General features: G+C 41.8%; 1 protein-coding gene across 1 annotated transcript; it reads right to left on the bottom strand.

The window, feature by feature from the left end:
- LOC139459274 (uncharacterized) lies at positions 1-25592 on the bottom strand. The gene is made up of 23 exons (XM_071240723.1): positions 25541-25592; positions 24370-24544; positions 22452-23925; positions 21746-21837; positions 20925-20966; positions 19727-19783; positions 19432-19513; positions 19007-19092; positions 18561-18659; positions 16722-16803; positions 15182-15270; positions 14865-14922; positions 13486-13643; positions 12898-12992; positions 12374-12436; positions 11687-11775; positions 8779-8860; positions 8034-8214; positions 6364-6725; positions 4289-4393; positions 3658-3757; positions 2048-2112; positions 1-396 (listed from the first exon to the last, which is right to left on the bottom strand). The coding sequence occupies exons 2-23, from the start codon at positions 24505-24507 to the stop codon at positions 315-317; spliced, it is 3681 nt and encodes a 1226-aa protein (XP_071096824.1). The 5' UTR covers positions 24508-24544; positions 25541-25592; the 3' UTR covers positions 1-314.
- Positions 25593-27037: the final 1445 nt, after the last annotated feature.

Below are 27037 nucleotides of genomic sequence, written 5' to 3'. Positions count from 1 at the left end.
CTATCTGATGGTGATCTACCCTTCAGTTCTGGAGGACAGTCCGATGTGTTGGTCAGTCAGTCTGATGGTGATCTACCCTTCAGTTCTGGAGGACAGTCCGATGTGTTGGTCAGTCAGTCTGGCTCGTCGTTATGGATGGCATACAAATGCAGCTGTGTTAGATATGCCATCATGTCAGATCTGGCAATAGTTCAGGATGATTGTCCAACCTGTTGGTCAGTCAGTCTGGCCAGTCATTATGGATGATGTACCCGTGCATCTTTAACATCCATATAGCATCAAGTGAGATCCAGGATGATGGTCGGACCTGTTAGTCAGTCAGGCAGCTGCTTAACCAGTTCGTACAGGCTGCGGATGATGCTGTCCAGTTGCATCAAGCCTGACTGAAGGAGCGGCCTGAAAAAACACATCAGAAGTCAACTTCATTTGCGTTTAATGCCTCTTTGAACAACATCTCAGCCATTTAATGTTAATTTGTTGTTAAGACATGACAAGGACAGTTTCAACTTATATATGAACCTTCATAACTCAAGTAGACCAAAAGGAATTTAGAGAAACAATACAGTAGTTGCATTAAGAAACAAATTTGATGACAGGGGGCAAGAGAAAGACCATGTGCAGCATGCAGACAACTGAAGTCATGACATGTAAGACTGAACACCCTTTCATCACCTGCCCCAGTGGGGGAAAACGGGGGGGTTCCAATACTAAACATGTGACATGTGAGGCTACAGGTTTGACTAACATCACTGAATTTTCATGAGAAAAATATTACATATAACCAGTCAAAAATCAACATTAGATGCATACTAAAAGTCCTGTTTCAACCTCTTGGCAGGTTTTACTTGAAAGTAGTAGTCACAAGGTTACTATGAGATAGCAAGATACCTACAGTACTACAGGCATAAGTGACAGTAGGTGTATAAAGTGAGAGGAAAGATGAAGCAGGCTATAGATCTTTACCACTTAGATGAAACCTACAATGGAAACCATTCATGAATAGAGGTGTCTGACAGTAAACAAATGAAACAAAACAAATTTTAATCCAAATCACAGATTCCAGAATTGTACTTATTTACCGTATATGACCACATATAAGCTGAATTTTGAGGACCAGAAAAAATATTCTGTAGAAAGGGGTCGGCTTATCCACGGGATACACTTTCATGATAGTATTTTTCAGATCGTGATCTGTCAGAAACATCGCCTGAATGACGGTCCGATAGATTACAACTTCCCGAAAGTTTAGAAGTTGCCACGACTAGAGCCATTATTGTTATAAATTATCAATAAAGTTATTATTATACACCAATGTTGTTATTATCAAAAAATTGTTACCGGTATGCATGTTACTACTTCCGATAATAAGTTTTCAATTGAATGTTCAAAGTTTATCGTTCTTCATAAACTCCACCATCTTTACATGTAACAATATATAGAGAATCTCACCCGAGTGTCTTTTGATATCAAATATATCAACACAAGTTGATTAAAGTGGGAAAACTCCGAGGCTTGCCAAGGTTTTTTTCCACTTTTATCAACAAGTGTTGATATATTTGATATCAAAAGACACTCGGGTGAGATTTTATTTATCATCCAACATCATTCTTCCAACTTTTTCAATTTGTAGACAGTAATTAGCAGTGTCTTCAGTGCAAAAAGTACTGCTTACAGCTTCAGTAGCAGAGCCATTAGTGATGTCATATGATTGTGACGTCATGGTAACCAGTGACGTCACAATGGTCTGCAAAGCATTGTGATGTAATTTCATTGCAGCGATATCTACAGTGTAGAGTTGATCTAATCCAAGCCATATCTCCTGTGGGAGCCAGTTTTGGATGATAAATGTAACTCGTGTTGATATATTTGATATCAAAAGACACTCGGGTGAGATTCTCTATTTCACAGCTATAATATATATCCCTAGAAGATGAAATCGGTATATAGAGAGAGTGTGTCTGATAGAAAACAAGCCATAAGCCATGAGATTCCCAATCGGACATGTCCAGCACATATGACGGTTTCCGGGGCCCTACATAAGCTGTACCTGTTGTTGGTGGTACGGAAGAAGGACATCAGGGCATCAACTGTAACTGACTCGAACTGTACTGGCTGAAACAAAACAGAAACATGTGACGTCAAATATCTGACATAGGTGAAGTATGTGGTAAGGATTTATCAAACACAAAATCCGGCTTTCCTGTACACTTACAAATTGAAAACAGATGCAACAAGAAATACAGAGGGCATCCACTGGAATGAAGAAAAGGCATATGCCAGTTTAGAAATGAATGCTTCTATTTCCTAATTTGATATCACCGATATTTAATTTCCATACACAATCATTAAAAATAAAGTCAGGCACCAGCAGTTGTAGTTTTGTTTCAGTTGGAACTCCATGTCTAAGCATCTTCCCAGGGCAAGGGAGTTAACTGACTCCAAAAGTCTAGTTTCCACCCTAGCCGAACAAGCCTGGAATTTCTGGGCTTGATTGTAGCGCCACCAGTCACTATTACCAGTCATGTCCCTTCTACGTCCCTCTCATTGACCAATCAGATTCCACCTCTCCTATCACTTGCATTAGTTTCAAACAAAGTGGCCGCGTCCAGTGATGAAGAGCTAATCATTAATCAAGAATTATATTGTAATAAAATGGGTCTTACTTTGTGATGTGCATCAAATCACGTGAGCACCTTGATTTAAAACATGAAAATATTTGGAAAATATCTGTTGGAAATAAGTTGACTGTACACATGCTTTGCAAATTCTGCAATCGATTGTAATTTGCATGACAGTTTACAAACTGGATTTCGATTTTGTTTTCCAATTTGGATTGGACTAAGCATAGACTCGTTAGTACAGCAAAACAGTAACTCCATAATTCCCTTGTTTGGCAAGGGTGGAGTCTGGACTTTTGCAGTCAGTTAACTCCCTTTGCCTCGGGAAGATGTATCTATGTTGAACTAACAGCCTCTGAGCAGCGTTAGAAATTGGCACTTGTCCTGTAGTCCTTGCCAAACTGCCCAGTAGTTAAGGTATCATAAGGACAAGTAGAAATTTGCCATTTTAAGGGTTTTGCTATATGTTATCATAATAAGGACTTGTGGACTAAAATTGTTAGTTTCTACCCCCTCTGAGCATGCACAATCTTGTCACTGATCCTGGTAAGCCTAAGGGACATAACTCTGTACAGTGAATTGCTGAGCCATATGTAACTGGACAACACATGTGCCCTCTCAGGGATTTATCTAGATCTGATGAGGCTGACATTCAATAAAATGTCAATAAAAATTCCCAATTTGGAAAGAAACATTTCCCAATTCATCTTACAATATAATAATATACATAACTTATAACTAATTTTATGGCTTTGTAGAAGTAACCTGTATTCACTAATAGGAAGAATAATATATTGCATTTTAATGCTTCATCTCATGTTATTGCATTAAATGCAATCTCAAAATACCTCTGTATTTAAGAAAAAATAAACTTTTACAAAAGTCCAAATTTTGAACAAAATAACATTATTTCCCAGGGGAACACAGTTCAGAATCTGAAATAAATTCCTGCCTATACACATGAGGAGCTGCAACAGTAACGATATCTGTTATGATTACAAACGTGTTGTTTCCAGACATTTGAATTATCAATAATTACCTTATGCTTCAGCTTTACAAATACTGTGTTCAGCTGTTCACAGAAGTTTTGAAATTTCTCTCTCTCATTAGAAATTTCATAGGGAGAAATTGAAAGACATCTGAAAACAAAAGGTAGAATTGAGTTACAGACAGAAGTAATAAATATCTTCAATTTTCATACCAATCATCGACAAATGGATCAGCAATCATAGAACCATAGAAGAACACTGACTGAGTGAGTAAGTCACATTTCCGAATCCCAGAGAATAACACTGAATGAGTGAGTGAGTCACATTTCCGATCCCAGAGAATAACACTGAATGAATGAGTCACATTTCCGATCCCAGAGAATAACACTGAATGAGTGAGTGAGTCACATTTCCGATCCCAGAGAAGAACACTGAATAAGTGAGTGAGTGAGTCACACTTCCGATCCCTTAAAATAACACTGAATGAGTGAGTGAGTCACATTTCCGATCCCAGAGAAGAACACTGAATGAGTGAGTGAGTGAGTGAGTCACTGGTAACTTGGAAAATAATATTTACGAGGTTCATATTTAAAAAAAATAAATGCAGCAAAAGTGTTTGAAGCCATGGCATCCCCAGTCAAATTGTCTCACGTAAAGGTCTAAATAAGGATGTTGACTCACAGGGCAAACTCATATCGAAGATCCTTGATGATCCTGGTGAGGCGGGTCAATAGACTGAGGTAGCTGTTGTTGACGGACTGCGACAGGGAGGCTTCGATCTCCACACTGAAATATAAATCTCAATGCTGAAATAATTAGAAAAACAGAATTAAATAGGTACAAGCTTTGTTCTCAACACTGGAAAATAAATATAGACTTACACACTAACCCTCACCAGAAACATTAGACAACCATAAAGCCTGTTTGACAATAACAAACACAACTTCATTATCCGACACTAATACAGAGCGACACATGCTACAAGTTGACACCTAATGTAGTTAAACCTCTGCTACAGGTAGACACCTACTACAGGTAGACACCTACCACACACAGTACAGAGAGACACCTACAGCAAAAAAAGACATCTACTACAGGTAGACACCTACCACACACAGTACAGATAGACACCTACAGCAAAAAGACATCTACTACAGGTAGACACCTACCACACACAGTACAGATAGACACCTACAGCAAAAAGACATCTACTACAGGTAGACACCTACCACACACAGTACAGATAGACACCTACAGCAAAAAGACATCTACTACAGGAAGACACCTACCACACACAGTACAGATAGACACCTACAGCAAAAAGACATCTACTACAGGAAGACACCTACCACACACAGTACAGATAGACACCTACAGCAAAAAGACATCTACTACAGGTAGACACCTACCACACACAGTACAGATAGACACCTACAGCAAAAAGACATCTACTACAGGTAGACACCTACCACACACATTACAGAGAGACACCTACAGCAAAAAGACATCTACTACAGGTAGACACCTACCACACACAGTACAGATAGACACCTACAGCAAAAAGACATCTACTACAGGTAGACACCTACCACACACATTACAGAGAGACACCTACAGCAAAAAGACATCTACTATAGGTAGACACCTACCACACACAGTACAGGTAGACACCTACAGCAAAAAGACATCTACTACAGGTAGACACCTACCACACACAGTACAGATAGACACCTACAGCAAAAAGACATCTACTACAGGTAGACACCTACCACACACAGTACAGATAGACACCTACAGCAAAAAGACATCTACTACAGGTAGACACCTACCACACACAGTACAGATAGACACCTACAGCAAAAAGACACCTACTACAGGAAGACACCTACCACACACAGTACAGAGAGACACCTACAGCAAAAAGACACCTACCACACACAGTACAGATAGACACCTACAGCAAAAAGACACCTACCACACAAAGTACAGAGAGACACCTACAGCAAAAAGACATCTACTACAGGAAGACACCTACCACACACAGTACAGAGAGACACCTACAGCAAAAAGACATCTACTACAGGAAGACACCTACCACACACAGTACAGGTAGACACCTACAGCAAAAAGACACCTACCACACACAGTACAGATAGACACCTACAGCAAAAAGACATCTACTACAGGTAGACACCTACCACACAAAGTACAGAGAGACACCTACAGCAAAAAGACATCTACTACAGGAAGACACCTACCACACACAGTACAGAGAGACACCTACAGCAAAAAGACACCTACCACACACAGTACAGATAGACACCTACAGCAAAAAGACACCTACCACACAAAGTACAGAGAGACACCTACAGCAAAAAGACATCTACTACAGGAAGACACCTACCACACACAGTACAGAGAGACACCTACAGCAAAAAGACATCTACTACAGGTAGACACCTACCACACAAAGTACAGAGAGACACCTACAGCAAAAAGACATCTACTACAGGTAGACACCTACCACACACAGTACAGGTAGACACCTACAGCAAAAAGACACCTACCACACAAAGTACAGAGAGACACCTACAGCAAAAAGACATCTACTACAGGAAGACACCTACCACACAAAGTACAGAGAGACACCTACCACACACAGTACAGATAGACACCTACAGCAAAAAGACATCTACTACAGGTAGACACCTACCACACACACTACAGATAGACACCTACAGCAAAAAGACACCTACCACACTTGGTACACATTCGCCCACACAAGCTGGAAACAGTCCTGTACCACAGTCGGATCCTGTGTGTGGACAGGCTGCCTAGCCGTAGAGGTTGCCGTGACTGCTGTTGTAGCGGTGTTGTAGCTGGTGGAGGCTTGAGCAGTGCTGGAAGGTCTGACTCTGATTCTTGACCCAGCTAGACTCGAGCTGGAGGGTTTGACTAGGGAGTCAAAGCTTGTCCCGGTGGCTGCAGAGCCTGCTTGTGAAGGTCGCCGGGGACGAGGAGTGACATCTCTATGTGTGGAAGGAGCAGGACGGTCAACAGAGACTTGTGTCGGAGTGGACGACTGACTGGCCACAGGCTTGCCTGTAAATGTCCGTGACTACAACAGATATTGTAATTTGTAGTCAGGATGGTTCACTTAATTCAATAACTAAGACAAATAGTCAACAAGACATTTAAATTACAAGTCACAAGGTTCACGATAAACCAGTTACCTCTCGGATGATTGGTTGGTTGGTTTGTTGTTGTACGCCGCACTTGGCAATATTCCAGCTATATGACGGCGGTCTTTAAATAATCGAGTCTGGACCAGACAATCCAGTGATTGATATGATATCATGAGCATCGATGCACGCAATTGGGATTGATGACATGCTTCAACCAAGTCAGCGAGTCTGACCACCCGATTCTGTTAGTCACCTCTTACGACAAGCATTGTCGCCTTTTACAGCAAGCATGGGTTGCTGAAGACCTGTTCTACCCTGGTTCTTCACGGGTCAAACCTCTTGGATGACCATAAAGATACTAACAGGCTAAGGTTATATGTTTGATTATTGTTAACACCACACTCAGCAGAAGTCCAGAATAATGAAGACAGCCTGTAAATAACTGAGTCTGAACCAAGAATCCAGAGATTCACACCATCGGGGTACGATGACATGGAATCAAACCTAGTCTGACCACCTGATCCATTGAGCCGCCTCTAATGACCAGGATGGGTTGCTGGGGACCAATTCTAATCCAAAATCCCCACAGGGCTCTGAGGTAATGTACAAAGACAAAGACAGGTCCTCTAGAAACATTATCCTGCATCTTGTACATGATAGATGAACCAGACGCTGGTCTTCATAACCAGCAGCATCTTCCTGAGGCGAGGGAGTAACTGACTGCAAAAGTCCAGTTTCCACCCTTGCCGAACTAGGCTGGCATTATGGAGTCATGTCTTGGCCTGACTAACAAGTCTATGCATAATCCAATCAAATTCACGTACTGAAATCGACATCCGGTTGCAGGAAAGCATGTATAACACCATCTCAGTGTCAACAGATATTTTCCAAACCATTTCATGTTTTCAATCAAGGCGCTCGTGTGATTTGACGCACTTCGCACAGTAAGATCTGTTTTATTACAATATGGATCTTGATTATTGATCAGATCGTCTTTACTGAGCGCCACCATCTTGTTTGAAGCAAATGCAAATGATATCAGAGGTTGAATCTGATTGGTCAATAGGAGGGACATAGAAGGGACATAACTCGTAATAGCCATTGGTGGCGCTTTGATCAAGCCTAGAACGTTCAGGCTGGTTCGGCAAGGGTGGAAACTGGACTTTTATAGTCAGTTAACTCCCTTGCCTCAGGAAGATGGATTAAGGCATTCTAGAGACACAACACTTGTGTAGTGCTACCTGTGTAGGTGGTGCTGTTGATGAAGCTGGTGTTGATGAAGCTGGTGTTGATGATGAAGGTGTTGATGATGAAGGTGTTGATGATGTTGGTGTTGATGATGTTGGTGTAGTCTTCAGGTGGTGTAGTTGCATCTGCACAGTCTTCAGTTTGTCGATAGAAATGCTTACTCTGCCCTTATAGCTGCAACGGAAGTAATCGTCTGTTTTTATATACGGACATTCAAATGTAAGATAATGTTTCAAACAAGTTATTTTCATACAGCCTTCTTACTGGATACATGCTATCAGCCTCATGCCCATTATAGGAGATCCCGCCAATGCATTGATGTTCAAATCCACAATCAGAGCTCTAAAATTGCTCATTAATAAATTCTAATGAAGTTGTTTTCCCTCATGAATATATATTCACAATGCATCTGACGTAATGAAGAGGACACTGGGGCACTTTCAGTTGACAAGGAGAGACAAAAACAAAACTCACAAAAATTTCCTTTGGAAAAAACCCGTCAAAATTCGTAATTTTCACTTGTGTTACGTATATGTATATGGTCGTAAATATTAGATTTTTATCTTAAACCATCTCACGACGTTGCAGATTCCAGATCAGGCTAAGTCCCCCGAAAACCAACAAATAACAACTGGGTGGTGACAGACTGTGTGACCAGCATGGGTCAATGTTCATCTTATCAACTACTGGTTTGCTTTCTCCCAACTTGATAGATAACTTACAGTACCACTCGCTCACCTGGAATGTTTCTGCAGTGCCTCCATTAGCTGCATTAGCTCCTGTATCAGCTCTAGCACCTCACAGCCCCTCAGGAGGGGAACTACAAATATATACACAGCCATGTTATCATGGATATCTCACAGCAGGGGAACTACACATATATACACCACCATGTTATCATGGATATCTCACAGCAGGGGAACTACACATATATACACCACCATGTTATCATGGATATCTCACAGCAGGGGAACTACACATATATACACCACCATGTTATCATGGATATCTCACAGCAGGGGAACTACACATATATACACCACCATGTTATCATGGATATCTCACAGCAGGGGAACTACACATATATACACCACCATGTTATCATGGATATCTCACAGCAGGGGAACTACACATATATACACCACCATGTTATCATGGATATCTCACAGCAGGGGAACTACACATATATACACCACCATGTTATCATGGATATCTCACAGCAGGGGAACTACACATATATACACCACCATGTTATCATGGATATCTCACAGCAGGGGAACTACACATATATACACCACCATGTTATCATGGATATCTCACAGCAGGGGAACTACACATATATACACAGCCATGTTATCATGGATATCTCACAGCAGGGGAACTACACATATATACACCACCATGTTATCATGGATATCTCACAGCCAGGGAACTACATAGAGAATACTACACTCATTCTCGTTAGATACCATTTTTACGAAATGAGTGGACTTTCTATGGTATCTGACCTCGCTTTAGCTCAGTCAGATACCATAGAAAGTTCACGAGTTACGTAAAAATGGTATCTAACGAGAATGAGCGTGGTATTTTATTTATTACCCACGTTAAATATGTATGTAAGTGTTAATACATAACAACTTTTGTCCGTTGACAGACCAAACTGAAACCGGTTGCAAAATCTGGTTGTGCATGAATATTGATATATGCCCAAATATGGGCATTGTTTACATTCCTAAGCATACGCATTAACAACATGCATCTACAGTTGTATTCGAAAACATAACAGCACCGACGCTCAAGAACCTTTTGGAAGAATTTCTTCAAGTGCCATGTTGTAAGTACGCAGGACACCTATAAGAAAATTTGAAAAGTCACATTAGCGCCACGCTTTGAATATCGGACCAACAGTCGGTCAACCGCCGGGGTCCCGTCTGTGCATTCAAAATGGTTCGGTTTCCTTGATGTGCATTCAAAATGATTCGGTTTTCTTGATCTATCAGCTGAATTTATGTCATGTCCGTACCATTTTGGAAGAGGGAAATCAGAGTGTTCGCCAGAGACATTCATGTTTACTGTACCATCCTATACTGAAGACGTGAAAATCAAATCGCTCAAGTCTGCTTGCATGTCAGTGACAGCTTCGAACGAAGGGCAAGGTCACCACCGGAGTAAGAAAAGACAACCGTGATCTACTAAGCGTTTTACGCTAGAGATAAGGAATGTTATTGTTCACCTTTGGGATATTGGGGCCACATAATCAGAAATCCTTCACACTTCCATGGAGTATTTGAATGATTTGTATCGGAATTGTTCACTTTGAGTGATCTGGTTGTGCAGTCGTGAACAAACAACTCCCGAAACAATGCCACAAAATACGCTTCAAAGAGGACACTGATGGCACAAACGGATCATTAAATAAGTAAATCTAGATATCTGTCAAGATAGTTTAAACTGACTTCATTTCACCACGCTTATCCTTTTACGTTAAATCAAATTGGAAATTGCGAAAGTGGTCGGGTGCGTCACGCTCATGGGGATCCTCGGACTATTGAACAGTAGTCAAACATTGTAAATGGATATAGCTTGATTATAAAATGTTTGTGGAAGCTCAATGCATAACTTATATAGGACGCAAACCAAATTTGATGCGTGTGACTATCTTGTTTGGTTTAATAAAGTGTTTGTTTAGATCCCTCACCAATATGAGATTGCTTCAGTTCTGCCTTGTAGTTGCAAAATGAATGACGTCTCATGATTTTTTATGAATGAAAAAAGTAGTTCCGGTGTGACAGAGGTCACGGTTATCCAATCAAACGAATAAAACAAGGTCAACCTTGTACTACACACGTGTGACGTACAAATTTAGTATCTTACCACCTGTATCTTCACCACGTGGGTAATAAACATACATACACTCCCATGTTATCATGGATATCTCACAACAGGGGAACTACATGTATATACAGCATGTTATCAAGGATATCTCACAACAGGGGAACTACACATATATACACTCCCATGTTATCATGGATATCTCACAACAGGGGAACTACATGTATATACAGCATGTTATCAAGGATATCTCACAACAGGGGCACTACACATATATACACCACCATGTTATCATGGATATCTCACAGCAGGGGAACTACACATGTATGCACCGCCATGACATAATGAATATCTCACAGCAGGGGAACTACACATATATATACACAGCCATGTTATCATGGATATCTCACAGCAGGGGAACTACACATATTTGCACCGCCATGTTATCATGGATATCTCACAGCAGGGGAACTACACATAAATATGCACCGCCATGTTATCATGGATATCTCACAACAGGGGAACTACACATATATATACACCACCATGTTATCATAGATATCTCACAGCAGGGGAACTACATAATGTACAGTTTTTACAGAAGAAGTGTGAGGGGTTTATGTTGCTTCAGTGTTATTCAAGCCCTATCACGCTGGAGGAACACAAAACATGGGTTTCACACATTGTACACATGTGACGAATGAAACTGAAGTCTTTGGCATGACAAGCCGAAGCTTTCGAGCAAAACGCTACTCAACTGCCCAATGATCATATTTAGTACACGGCCTGTCATACATTGGAAGCTATTGTTCACCTTTGTGAGGCTGGAACTTGGTGGTGATGGAGTTGACAGTGTTGGACATCTGCTTCGGCAAGATCATACCAAACACAGCCATCCAGTGCCTGGGGACATACGGAGCAAACATGTCAGTACTGATTGCAGGATTTGTTTGTATATTCTTTGTTTGTGTGTTGTTTAACACCACACTCAGCAATATTCCAGCTATATGACAGCGGTCTGTAAATAATACAGTCTGGACCAGACAATCCAGTGATTGACATCATGAGCATCGATCTATGCAATTGGGCCACAATCGGTACAATGACTTGCATTAAACAAGTCAGCGAGCCTTACCAACCGATCCCGTTAGTCGCCTCTTACAACAAACATGGTCACCTCTTACAGCAAGCATGGGTGGCTGAAGACCTATTCTCTACTTCACAGGTTAGGAACCCAATGTGTTCACAGACATACAGACGTACAGATGTACTGAACAATGACAGAATAATGGCAGCTATACAAGTCAGGGAGCATACAGTGAGTTTGTTACACCTCAGCAACATGATAGGTACACCTTGCAATGTGACCACAAGACAAACAACATGACAGAAACATGAGCCATGATAGGACATGACTGCAACAAGCAACAGGATACACTGACAGATGTGACAGCTACGGCAAGATGATATCCACCACGACTGTGACCTGACCGCCACTTACTTCCTGATGGATTCCATGATGTCCACAGCAGACCAAGGTGGCTTCCGGTAGACAACAGTCTTCCTAGGAACACAATCAAACATTACTTGTGAGCAACAGAAGTTAATTGCCTTCACATTTGCCACATCTAAATTCAAAAGGGGGGCACGGGTGGCCCAATCGTCAGAAACCTATGATCGTGGGTTCGAATCCCGGTTCGCCCTGATTATGTTTCTAGGTTTGTCAGCACCATACCCGTGCTCTTGGGTTTCACCTAAGTGGTAAACGTCTGAGACCTGCATCACTTTGGGCTTTCCTCCCACATTAAGCTGACACGCCGCGATATAACTGGAATAATGTTAAAAGCGGCGTAAAACCCAACTCACTCACTAAATTCAAAAGCTTCTTGATATTCAAAATGAAAATTCCTACCATTCTTTTCAACTAGTACTGTGACATTTGTATTGTATAAACATTGTCATTTCACTTCAAAAGGGACATATTCGGGACATAATTATTTTATTAGTGTATCATATCACCCTCACCAAATGTTGTCATATGCTGCTTTCATCTCGGTCTCAAGAACCAGACCAAGTGTGTCCTTGACAACAGCCTTGACCTTCACCACCATCTCGTCAATCTGCAAAATAGAGTTCAATAGGTTACAGCCTTGACCTTCAACATGACCTTGACAATCTGTTGTAAATAAGGTTCAAATAGGTCAAACCTTCACCTTCAACATGACCTCCACAAACTGTTTAAAATAAGGTTCAAATAGGTCAAACCTTCACCTTTAATATGACCTTGACAATCTGTTGTAAATAAGGTTCAAATAGGTCAAACCTTCACATAAATTGGCATCATATTCATATGAATTAAGGAAGATACTGTATTTTAGTATTTAGTTTAGATCGCAAATACGATGAATCTGGGACCATTGGTAGCAATGGATACCGCTGGAAGATTTCTAAGGGACTGGGGCGGTGGGGTAGCCCAGTGGTTAAAGCATTTGCTCGTCACGCCGAAGATGTACAATGTGCCCATTTCTGGTGTCCCCAGCTGTGATGTTGCTGGAATATTGCTAAAAGCGGCGTAAAACCACACTCACTCACTCTCTCTCAAGGACAGCTTACCTGGACTCGGTTCATATCAGCAGGACGAACAGGTGTGACGAACGTGGTGTGACCCTGTTTCTCTGTTGTGACTGATGAGGTATGAGGGCGTGTCCCTTGCGTGACTGGCGAGGGACATGGGGATGATGTGAGGGGTATCACAGGAGCTGTGTTTGTTCCTGAGAAATTATGCTCTAAATATAAATGGAACAGAACAGAGGAAAAGCATTTTTCGACCTCTACATGACAAGTCCCCATAAACAACACTGACTTAAACGGATTCAAGTAGAAAGGTTGAACTATACATGACTCACTTATTTCTAGACATTTCTAGATACAAAATACCGTATTCGACATGATAAGCGACCAGGGCGCTCTCAAAATTAGAAATTGGGGCTCTTATTAGAGCATAATTGTTGTGAAAGAGCTGAAGGATCGTAAATTTCGTGGGTTTATGCTGACAGCCTGAAATGATACAAAAAGAAAAGTCTGTTCGTTTTATACACGACAGACATATTTTTCCAGACTTTAATTTTCCGTAATTGAGGGTGCATATAACGCACGAGTGCGTATTATACACAAATAAGTAAGTCTTGTGTACATTGATCAATGGAAGGGTGCTAATTAGGATTGTTCACTAGCCAATATATTAGCAAATATCGCTGTGGGCGCTTATTAGAGCGAAGCGCTTATTACGTCGATTACGGTACCAATAGTTTCAGTCAGGATTCTTATAGTGATATAAATGTTTAAAAAAACGAAGTCCCAAAGCACTGTAGCTCACCTGGATATGTAGGCAACAGTTTAAAATGCCAACAAAGTCAGACAATCAGCAAAAGATGCTGTCTGCATTGATACAAAAATAGTTTCCCCATCATATTGGGGCAAAAGAAACTAACACTCAAATCCTAATAATTTGACAAAATATGATGTAATCGTAAGAAATAAACATGCCAAAGTACAGTGTCTGACCAAGTCTGGCAATGTCAGAGGAAAAAGGGACTATTGAGCCAGAAGTGCATTTTAAGAGAATTAAAAATCAAACATGTTCAAAACACAAAATCACAAGGTCAAACTTTTAATCATTATGAAAAATAGGACCTTTGTTGAGTCCCACTTCTAAGTAAATAAAATCCAAATTTGATTGCATTTTGGACAAAAGTAGGCGAGTGAAGGCCAGAAATATGTTTTTTTCCTTACAGCTTGAAAACTCTGGCACAAACTGGAGTTTTGACCAAGCTTGTAAAGTTACAGTTTCATTGGTCGAAAAGTTTCTGAAGAGATGATTATGATGGACAGCAAACAAACCGACTTTCAGTCAGGTGAGCTAAACACAAATGACTGTGATAAATAAATCTTGTCCAAATACTCAAAGTGCCGTATTTCCAGGGCAAACCTACCTTGAGCACTGTTGGGCTCTTGAACAGCTTGAGATAGGACGAGGATTCCATGAATATTCTGAAACCAAGACTTTAATACAAAGAACATTCTCAGCTAAATTCAACAGCAAACATATAATGATATTGGTCCTCACAATTAGCGAACTCAACACACCAACACACACACCAACACACAGACACAGACACAGACACACACACACACACACAGACACACAGACAGACAGACAGACAGACAGACAGACACACACACACACACACACACACACACACACACACACACACACACACACACACACACACACAGAGTGTGTACCTACCTTGATGCTGCCTGCATCCAGCCCACACATCATAGCTTTGTTACACAGGTTGACGTCCTCCGACAGGAGAATCACACTCAACGTCCGAACTGGAACAGAGAATAACATGACATACAGAACAATAATAGCTGGGGTTCCTGAATATTTTGGGGGATATACTTTTGCAATGATGACACAGTTTAAAACATGAGTCATGACAAATCCCCCAAATCGCAAAGGGCACTGGTTGATACATATATCAAGTATGGATGAAAAATCTTTCACTGTTTTCAAGTTATGCTCGAGAAATGAAACACGGATGGACAGGCGAACGAACGGACAGACAACCTAGATGATGACTATTTCCTCCCACATTGGATGTTAGGGTGATAACAAATATCCCCCAAAACATTCATGCTTCCTATTTTTTATCAACTTTTTTTTGTTCATTATACATATATATTATCAGAGGACTCAATTGTTTGAACAGTCAGTGATGAGGACAGTCTTGTGCCGTAACCAATTTTAAGCACTGATACTCTCGACTGAAACAAATTGATAGCTGCACATGTCTCTCTATTCTAAAGACGACATTTATCATCATTATTGAAGGGTCACATAAGTATGTAGGGTGCCACATTTGAAGATATGCCAGCGATCGTCAACACATCTATTATGCTGATGATGTTTGGTTTGGTTTGTTTGTTGTTTAACGCTGCACTCAGCAATATTCCAGGCAGTCTGTAAATAATCAAGTCTGAGCAAGACACTCCAGTGATTAATATCGATCCACGCAATTGAGATCGATGACATGCATCAACCAAGTCATCGAGCCTGACCACCAGATCCTGTTAGTCGCCTTTTACGACAAGCATAATCGCCTTTTACGGCAAGCATGGGTTGCTGAAGGCCTATTCTACCTATCTTCACGGGTCTGCTGATTCTGATAACAGTTGAAGGGCATTTTGTTCATGCTTATGTCACACTGATTTGTTGCTTTTATGAAACTGGAAGAATGAGTGAGTGAGTGAGTGAGTATGGTTTTACACCGCTTTTAGCAATATTCCAGCAATATCACAGCGGACACCAGAAATGGGCTTCACACATTGTACCCATGTCGGGAATCGAACCCGGGTCTTCGGCGTGACGAGTGAACGCTTTAACCACTAGGCTACCCGACCGCCCCACTGGAAGAATGAACAACGACTATTAAAACAAAGAAAAGTGCAAGTTTGAAGGTTATGGAAAAAGCAAAAACACAAGCCTGAACATAACCAGTGGCTAAGCCCATGCGCGTGCAATGCATGAAGAGGAAAACAATCAATGTGGGTTTAATGCTCGATTCCAGATGCAACTGAACTGCACTCTTGGAAGCTGAAAATGTGATCCCTCGATAATGACCCCATAATAATGATGTTGAGACACATGGATTCCAATGTCCGTAAAATATTCAACAAGACTGGAATTGCATAAATGAATCCGTACAACTGTACCATTTTCTTATAGTTTCTCAGCGACTCAAATTCATAAGTCTGTTTCAGTTCAAGGGGAGACAACTCACACTTATTTCTGAACTGCAAGCAGCACTGTAGCACCCGGTCATCGTTGCATTCTATCTCCAGCCCCTCCACCATCTCCGCTGCCTGGAATACATCGAGTACATTGTAATGACATTAAGGCTAGCTGCTATCATGACATGAAAATGTAATACAGATGCAAACAACACAACATGCTGGTAGGAAATGTGTGCAAGACAGACAGCAGACATTCAAATAATCCTCAATTCAGAGCAGCTAATTACTACACACAGACTGTCATTGACCAAACTGAGCAACTCTAGGTTGCCCCTTGAAAACTCACCTCTCTATGGGTGAGTGAGTATGGTTTTACGCCTCTTTTAGCAATATTCCAGCGATATCACGGCAGGGGACACCAGAAATTGGCTTCACACATTGTACCCGTGTCGAGAATAAAACCCGGGTTTTCGGCGTTACGAGCGAACGCTTAAACCACTAAGCTACCCGACGGCCCCACCTCTCTATGAGGTACTAGGTTGTCTCCCAGAGAACTCACCTGACTATGAGACTCTAGGGTGTATCCCAGTGAACTCTTTCTTTTTATAAGATTCTAGGATATCTCCCGGTGAACTCACCTCTCTATGAGACTGGCCAGTTACTCTTGGATGTCTCCCGGTGAACTCACCTCTCTATGATACTGGCCAGTTACTCTGGGATGTCTCCCGGTGAACTCACCTCTCCATGAGACTGGCCAGTTACTCTTGGATGTCTCCCGGTGAACTCACCTCTCTATGAGACTGGCCAGTTACTATGGGATGTCTCCTGGTGAACTCACCTCTCTATGAGACTGGCCAGTTACTCAGGGATGTCTCCAGGTGAACTCACCTCTCTACGAGACTAGCCGGTTACTCTGAGATGTCTCCTGGTCAACTCACCTCTCTATGAGGCTGGCCAGTTATTCTAGGATGTCTCTTGGTGAACACACCTCTCTATGAGACTGGCCAGTTACTCTGGGATGTCTCCCAGTGTACACCTCTCTATGAGACTGGCCAGTTACTATGGGATGTCTCCTGGTGAACTCACCTCTCTATGAGACTGGCCAGTTACTCAGGGATGTCTCCAGGTGAACTCACCTCTCTACGAGACTAGCTGGTTACTCTGAGATGTCTCCTGGTCAACTCACCTCTCTATGAGGCTGGCCAGTTATTCTAGGATGTCTCTTGGTGAACACACCTCTCTATGAGACTGGCCAGTTACTCTGGGATGTCTCCAGGTGAACTCACCTCTCTATGAGACTGGCCAGTTATTCTGGGATGTCTCCTGGTGAACACACCTCTCTATGAGACTGGCCAGTTACTCTGGGATGTCTCCAGGTGAACTCACCTCTCTATGAGGCTGGCCAGTTATTCTAGGATGTCTCTTGGTGAACTCACCTCTCTATGAGACTAGCCAGTTACTCTGGGATGTCTCCTGGTGAACTCACCTCTCTACGAGACTGGCCAGTTACTCTGGGATGTCTCCCGGTGAACTTACCTCTCTATGAGACTGGCCAGTTACTCTGGGATGTCACCCAGTGAACTCACCTCACTATGAGACTAGCCAGTTACTCTGGGACGTCTCCCGGTGAACTCACCTCTCTATGAGACTGGCCAGTTACTCTGAGATGTCTCCAGGTGAACTCACCTCTCTATGAGACTGGCCAGTTACTCTGAGATGTCTCCTGGTGAACTCACCTCTCTATGAGACTGGCCAGTTACTCTGAGATGTCTCCTGGTGAACTCACCTCTCTATGAGACTGGCCAGTTACTCTGGGATGTCTCCTGGTGAACTCACCTCTTTATGAGGCTGGCCAGTTATTCTAGGATGTCTCTTGGTGAACTCACCTCTCTATGAGACTGGCCAGTTACTCTGGGATGTCTACCGGTGAAGCAGGCATTGATGTATTTGACAGCTCGACTCGCCTTGCTCTGGCAGCTCATAGACTGAACAAGAGAGATAAATCAACATCAATGTTGCAGAGACATGAACTTCCCTTTCTAATTACACACACAGGAAATATTACACTTATCAGGTGATTTCTCAAAATAATACTTAATATGAACCAGTGGGTGGACCTTTTGAAGTACAATTCTGCTAAAAATGTTGTTAATAACAAGAAGGGGTTTGGAGAAAATGCTGTTTTAGGCAACTTTTAATTTGCATCTGTTCATATGATGGCAGCCATATTTGATTACTGAATTTTCTGATTTCAGGTTTTGAATAATTTTTCACAAGTTGGATTTTGTCCAAGGCATTTTGTCCTTGGGGACCTTTGTCCTACACAACATACGAGACTCAGCCGTGCCCGGTTGTCCTTGAGGGCATCGAGTTCCTGCAGCACCACCCAGGGGAACACCAGCGTCGGCAACCCGAACCCTGCAACACAGAGGTCAGTGAGTCCAGTCTCTTTCACAGACACAACTTCCTAAATTCTTTCCTTGAGACAGACCTGTATTAATAGTGATAACAATAAAAAGAATAAAGAAAAACAACATAGTATCATGAAACACCCCTGAGTGAGCACAGACCCAATTTCAGTGTCATTGCAGAAACTATGTGACCTCGCTCAACACACTTGCCACAGTCGGCCGAGTCGAATAGCTACTGTCACTGACATAGTGGTCCAAACTCACAGAGCTCCCAACCAACGTCTTCTGTTATATTATAATAAGGAAATACCAACACTATGTTCATAATTACTCATGTTTACATCACCTTGTATGTCCTCATCATGCAGGTCAGACAGAGGCTTCAGGTGATTAACGAGCACACTCGTGTCCACAACCAGATACAGCCCCTGGAACAGAGAACCACAGTGTGACACCTCAAAGGACAGGCACTGACACACAGGTGTCCACCACCAGACACATTGATAGACAGTTCTCTTCTTTAATGCTATTATTTTTCAGACAAGTGCAGTCTGAAATATGTTTTCATTGACAAAAAATATCAGAACCTATAACTGATTCATAATTTCAAACTAAGGTCACCCTATGTGTGTTGATCTCACCTGTGAGGCTGCTTCAGCCGGTGTAGCGGAACATGGCAGAGACAGGTCAAACGCTGACTACAACAGAGAATATACCCATGTTGGCATCATTCACAAAACACCAAAGCCAAAGAAAGAGACACATCTGTGAGGATTTAGAACAAAGGAGAAGTCGGGTAGCCTTGTGGTTAAAGCGTCTGCTCGTCACATCAAAGACCGAGGTTCAATTCCCTACATGTTTACAACATGTCCCCCGACATGATATTGCAGGAATATTCCCTAGTCAAGATAAACCCCTGCATCCTCCTCTCAAGCTTAATATGTTGTCGGTGAGAGGATGACTTTTCTGGAAATGGGAATGAGTGAGTTGGGTTTAATGCCACTTTGAACTACTGGGAATGTGTGAAATACAAAAGAAAACATGCAGTGTTCCCGCTGGCTTTTGAAACTGCCAGTCCTTGTGGACTGGCAACTCTAAAAAATACGTTCCCCCTAATCTTTGCCATTCCCAACTTTCAACAAATAGAAAAATGTACGAAAATTATTTGGTTTTAATTCTTTCAACATAATGTTCAGTGCAAAGATGTCATCTCTGAAGTAACTTAGTTAGATCTGTACGTCATTCACACAAACTTCAGTCACAATTTTCTCTCTTTTTTAATATTTCGAGACGAGGTCACTGCAAATGGAAATTTAACCTAAAAATAGACAAGGGGAAACCCTGATGGTAACAGACAAGATGACTTTGTTAAAAAGATATACTTATACGAATATCACTGATGTTTTGTTCAAGGTGCTGTATTTGTCGGTCCACGGGGACTGGCAGTCACATGAATTACCCGTCCAAGCCTAATTTTACCCGTAAAAAACTGGTAATTACTGGTAAACAGGAACACTGACATGGACTGTCATGTAAAGTTTGATCTTAGTCAGGGGTGCTTATAAAGACTACTTACAGATTGGTCAAGTTGGTCCAGGGGCACTGACTGGATGAGGGTACTTAATACAGAGAATGTGGTAGCAGCAGCCCACATTTCATTTAGACACTTTTCATATATCTGTTAATTCAGCCAACATACAATTCGTTTCATAAAATCACTGAACTGTTTCTAGTCTAACCACCAACCCTTCAGTCTGCAAAACAAGATAATCCATCCATCCATCCATCCATCCATAAACCAAGTTGTGAAAGGAGAGGCCCCTATATTAAACGACCTACCTGACTAGAACTGAACTCCAATTCTCCTCGGACTTCTTGAAGCTGAAACGAGAAAAAACAATCGAACAGTTAATCAAACACAAAAGGCAATCTGTAACTTGGTTACAGTATTTTCATGCATATATATAAAAGAGTTTTTATCTGTCATATCATCATTTTCATGAAACATTCCTTTTTCATTACAACAGGTCATCAAATACTTTATCTAAAATAACCATTCTAGTCTTAACCAACTTTCAAAATAACCAAAACTAATCTTAATTATTGGTTGAGATAAAGTTCTAAAATTTACTTTCTGATCAAGTACTCATTAAATGAATGACTAAACAAAAACCATTATAGAACAAAGAAAATCAGCTCATAAATTCTGGTCACTCAGAAGGAATTTTTGTTCATGATAGAAACAGCTCTCAAAGCGTTCACCCGCCACAGGTAACGGCAGTGTTAATTATGAATGCTGAAGGATGTGATGAGAGTTAAATAATCGTCTTGGTAACTCAGGCACCACCCATCATCATAAAGCCTGCTGTATGTTTCAATTCAATAAAGCACACAGTTACTTCCCTTTACATGTGCACTGTTTTACTGTGCATCTCGTGTTATGGTCATGGCAACAATAGGAGTTTGTATGCTTGTTTATGTAGGGAGGCTATTTCCCAGGTTGATGGTACACAACTGTTTGTTTGGTTACATATTAGTTTGAACAAGCTAAAATAAAAAACAACCAACGCCCACACTATATTTTCAACAGTCATTGCCTGAGAACCAATTCTTTTATTTTTTAAAGCATTCTACTGAATGAAAGGAATGGTGATGCTTACATCTATTATCATCTGGTCCTCGTCCTCGTCCGTGTCTTCGTCCACCTCCATGTCACAGACCTCATCCTCATCCTGGGGATGCTCTAGCAGGGCTGAAACACAAATTAATGAATGCAGCATACACCACATTGGACTGACTGATCCAGAGGACCTATCCTAACCATGATCCAGAGGACCTATCCTAACCATGATCCAGGGGACCTATCCTAACCCAGCTCCTGAGAACCTATCCTAACCATGATCCTGAGGACCTATCCTAACCATAATCCAGGGGTCCTATCCTAACCCAGCTCCTGAGAACCTATCCTAACCATGATCCAGAAGACCTATCCTAACCATGATCCAGGGGACCTATCCTAACCCAGATCCTGATAACCTTAACCCAGTGCCTGAAGACCTATCCTAACAAAAATCTTTACAACCCATCACAATACAGACAACCAGGATCTATACTAAAGCAGATCCAAAGGACCTATCCTAATCCTAATCCTGAGAACCTACCCTAACCCAGATCCTGATGACCTTTCCTGACCCAACTCCATGAGAACCTACCCTAACCCAAATCCTGAGGACCTATCCTAACCAAGATCCTGAGAACCTATCCTAAAAGGGATCCTATTTTTACCCAGATGCAGAATACATATCCTAACCAGCATATCATGAGGAAAGCAGGGAAAAGGAAGTGTATCCTAGGTTACTGACTTACCTTGAACCTGAACAGAAGGCTGAGACCATGCAGGTGTTTCCGGCTGGACCTCCTGACTCCCATTAATAAGATCTATCCACTCCTGGACGCGGTCAAGTCTGTCTGCCTGTGGAGGGGGTCGAGGACCGGGGGGGTCCCCAGGGGCACTGTTGTTAGTGTTAGCCTCACTGTCCGACGAGACCACCCTCCTGACATCAGGCTGATGGTTAGGTCTATGTTTTCTAACTGGGGAAAGGACTGCAGCATTGCGGCCTGGAATGTTCAGCGGACTTATTTCACTTGAAACATTCAACCTGTCAAACACAGGTGATCGAACAACAACAGCTGAAGTATTTTGATTGACACGCTGAAGACGATCTGCTACTGTCTGGTCTCCCACATTGAGGTCAAGAGATTCACCTGATGATTGACGCCTACATTTAGTCCTTCTTTGAGGACTCAATACAACTTTCCTCTTCTCTCCAACTGATACTTTTAGAGACAAATTATTCTTTGGCACAATTTTCACAGGCACAACATCACTGGTGGGGGAATCTGAAATCTTTCTTTTCCGTGTCCACAAACCTTTGCTTGACGAACTGAGTACCTTCTCAGGGTCCTTGCCCTGTTTCAATTGTACTAGATTAGAAAACCGCCCTGCTTCAGCAGCAGTCAGGGATTTGTCTTGTGTTTTGTTACGTTCCGATGAACGAACCACCTCTCTCCTGCCACTTTCCCCCTTCTTTGTCAGCTGGGATTTGTCTTGTGTTTTGTTACGTTCCGATGAATGCACAACCTCTCTCCTGCCACTTTCCCCCTTCTTTGTCAGTGGGGACTGGTCTTGTGTTTTGTTATGTTCCGATGAACGCACAACCTCTCTCCTGCCAATTTTCCTTGTAAGCGGCAGTGGGAATTCCCCCATCCTCTGTATGCTACTAACAGAATCACTTCTCGATGTGGCTTTCTTCCTTGAACTTTTAACATTATCAGACGACTCAACATCTTTTCTGATTTCTGTTAACACTTTGGAAATATTAAAGGAGTGTTGTCGGTCACCTTGCGCAAACTTCCTTGGCTTGTCACTCACTTCCTTTTTCACCTGTAATTTTGAATCAGGCATCTCTATTTTGAATTTAACTCGAGGAACTTTCTCCTCAGACTTACACTTCTCCTCCTTCAGAGACACTTTCTCCCGAACTTTGTGTTTATAACTGGTGTCCGGACATTTTCCTTGAGATCTTTTTGGTACTTGTCCTGTGGACTGTTCTTTGGTGGGTCTAACCTGTTCGTCATGGTCGTGAGACGGAGAGTTGGAAATGACATCATCATAGATGTTCTTCTGGAATTGACTAAACACAGGCTCGTTCTGGGGGTCCTGTTTCTCTGCTTCACTGTAATATGGGGAGTCATCGGAGGAGTCGGTCGGAGAGTAGCGAGGACTGCATGGTGGACTGAATTGTTCCTTTCCTGCGTGACGAGGTGGAGGTATAGCATTCTGAAACAACGGAAAGAGTGAGTGAGTATGGTTTTACGTCGCTTTTAGCAATATTCCAGCAATATCACGGCGGGGTCCACCAGAAATGGGCTTCACACATTGTACCCATGTCGGGAATCAAACCCGGGTCTTCGGCGTGACAAGCGAACGCTTTAACCACTAGGCTACCCGACCGCCCCTCTGATTATACAGAATATTACAGACAAATGATCACAATCTGGAAAAATCTGTGAACCAGCAGATCCTTGTACGGACAAGGGATGCAACTCTGCACAGTGGATTTTGTTATTCCAACTGCATCATTACATGATGCAAGAGGCAATATTTTGTTGTAAGGTTGTTGTCAGGCATATCTTAGCTTTACCCACATGACTGAACTCGGGATTAAAAATCAGTTGACACATATTCACAACATACATATTCTACCAGAACATCAGAACTCACATTGTTCGTTTTAACGAGATGAGGCATTTCCCATGTTGTTACTCCACTGTGTGTGTTGAAGTAGTAGACACGTTCCGGGTACGTCGACGACTGTTTCACAATCCAGCCAAATGGGAGGGAGGGTTTTTCACGATTCATTCTGTGGTCATTTCTTTAACCAGACACATGCCCTCATCTATAACACATAATGCATATGAACATCAAAGACCCTACTGGTTCCAAATGGAAATTATTAAAATTTTCACCTCCTATTGGTGATATTCAAAACAAGAGTGTGTAGGCAATGGTTTTATGCCGCTGTTATAAATATTCCTGCAATTGGCAATGGGCTTCTCACAATTTACCCATATGGTGAAATGAAATTGGGCCTTTGGCTTAATGAGCAAAAGTTTAACCACAATACCGACCTGTCGCCCTTCAAAACGTATAAGACACATTAACAACAAACAGCGCATCACATATTTTTATGTTCTGTTTTACAGATCAAACATTTTAATTTCTTCTAAGGTCTGAGGGGTAGCCTCGACATTAAGCGTTCACTTGTCACACAGTGTATGTGTGAAGCCCATTTCTGGTGTCCCTGTCGTAATATACGGTTATACTAAAACAACGTACATTTAAAAAATACTCCGATCGTTTTTAGCCGTCCATTCTGCCTAAAGTCCCAAGTATATATTCGATCTAAAACTTTAAGGTTTTACTAATAGTTTCTGCAATTTATCCAGCCAGCACACCCAATGCCCACTGACCAGCTCAACATCTGTTCAGCCATGGAATCGGGCGTTTAAACTCCTTGGGTTCAATATTCATCAAGAGTAAGTAAACATGACAGTTGTGTGATACTGGTGCTACAAATAACGACCCCAAATAACATATGCCAGTGAAAATATATCACCATACCAGTTCTCTTGACCATAAATTCATAAATACAAGACCTGTCCCCTGCGTTTAACAAAGACCCCCACTTTTCGCTCACCATCATCCCCTTAGCTCGAGACCTACTTTCGAGTGTTATAAATAAGTATATACTGTATCATGACAACATGACATTAGTCATTTCTTGTACTGTCATAATTCATCCCTGCTTCTGATTGCACTCTAAGTGTCTGTCCTATATATACGCACTGTTTTTTTTCTATTTATTATTGTGTATTATTGTTCTTATACCTACGATTTCCTTTCCACAACCACATGCAGACTGGCTCGCCTGTCTTCGAGCGCATGCGCTCCTCTGACCGGGTACCAGTCTACAGACACATTGACGGGTAATATAAAACGTTACACTGTTCTTTCGCACGAAACGAAATTCTCCCCAGTCTGATGGTTGGTTGAATGGTTGGTTGTTAAACGCCGCACTCAGCAATATTCCAGCTATATGACGGCGGTCTGTAAATAATCGAGTCTGGACCAGACAATCCAGTGATTGATATCATGAGCATCGATCCACGCAATTGGCATTGATGACATGCATCAACCAAGTCAGCGAGCCTGACCACCCGATCCCGTTAGTCGCCTTTTACGACAAGCATAGTCACCTTTTACGGCAAGCATGGGTTGCTGAAGACCTATTCTATCCCGGAATCTTCACGGGTCCCTCAGTCTGAACTGAACTGAACTTTATTACGCTGAGGTCACTCGCAGCAGGTCCCAGTCAAAGGGCGTGGTTTCTACAGGCCATCGGACGACTGCGTTGCTTCCCCTCGAGATTTTATCTCACATTTACTTTAGATTGTGGGTTCGAATCCCGGTTCGCCCCGATTATGTTTCTAGGTTTGTCAGCACCGTACCCGTGCTCGTGGGTTTCACCGAAGTGGTAAACGTTTGAGACCTGCATCACTTCGGGCTTTCCTCCCACATTAAGCTGACACTCCGTGATATAACTGAAATACTGTTAAACGCGGCGTTAAACCCAACTCACTCACTCACTCACTCACTCACTCTTTACGAATGACAAATGGGGAATGCATATAAAATTTATGCATACTCTATGTATGTATGTATCATTTCAGAACAGAAGTTTACAGAAGAAGTTTATGTATCATTTCACATGCAACCATGCCGGCTGACGGTTGGGAAGTTTATTTGTCTGATATTTATTTTAACTCAAAACATCCAGTCTCCTTATCCGGACCCAATAAGCTGTATCACACTGTGAAAAGAGAGGGGAAGTATGATATCAGTTTACATCATATTAAGAAGTGGTTAGCCTTTCAAGATGCCTATCCACTGCAGCGACCTTTAAGGTATAAATACAAGCGGAACAGAGTGGTGTCCTCTGGATTGTATGATCGCTGGGATATAGACTTGGCTGATGTATCCAATATTGCTTCAGACAAGGATGGCGTTAAATACCTGATGATAGATTTTAATGTGTTACCAGGTATCTCTTGGTTGAACCATTGAGCAATAAAAAACCCGACTCTGTTATTAAATCTTTGAAAAAGATATTTTCTCATACAACTCTGCCTAAGATCATACGATCAGACAAAGGGCGAGATTTGATAATAGGAAAGTGAAAGCTTTCTTACAAAGTAAAGGAATTACCTATTATGTGACTCAGAATGAAACCAAAGCATCTTATGCTGAGAGAGTCATACGAACCCTCAAGACAACTATGTACAGATATTTCACCTACAATCAAACGTATCATTATTTGGATATTCTGCAA

Source organism: Haliotis cracherodii, unplaced genomic scaffold (assembly GCF_022045235.1).
Source record: "Haliotis cracherodii isolate W230 unplaced genomic scaffold, xgHalCrac1.p SCAF_13, whole genome shotgun sequence".
Taxonomy (NCBI): domain Eukaryota; kingdom Metazoa; phylum Mollusca; class Gastropoda; order Lepetellida; family Haliotidae; genus Haliotis; species Haliotis cracherodii.
Note: the sequence above shows the minus strand (reverse complement) of the source record. Positions and strands in the feature narration are given on the sequence as shown.

What these genes read in the sequence shown, in the direction of transcription:
- LOC139459274 (XM_071240723.1), bottom strand. Translation starts at nt 24,507, where the DNA reads ATGAATCGTGAAAAACCCTCCCTCCCATTTGGCTGGATTGTGAAACAG. An exon ending in CAAGTTCCAGCCTCACAAAG is followed by an intron (nt 8,861 to 11,686) that starts GTGAACAATAGC and finishes ATATATTTGTAG; the next exon opens with TTCCCCTCCTGAGGGGCTGT. An exon ending in CTTCGATATGAGTTTGCCCT is followed by an intron (nt 3,758 to 4,288) that starts GTGAGTCAACAT and finishes TTTTGTTTTCAG; the next exon opens with ATGTCTTTCAATTTCTCCCT.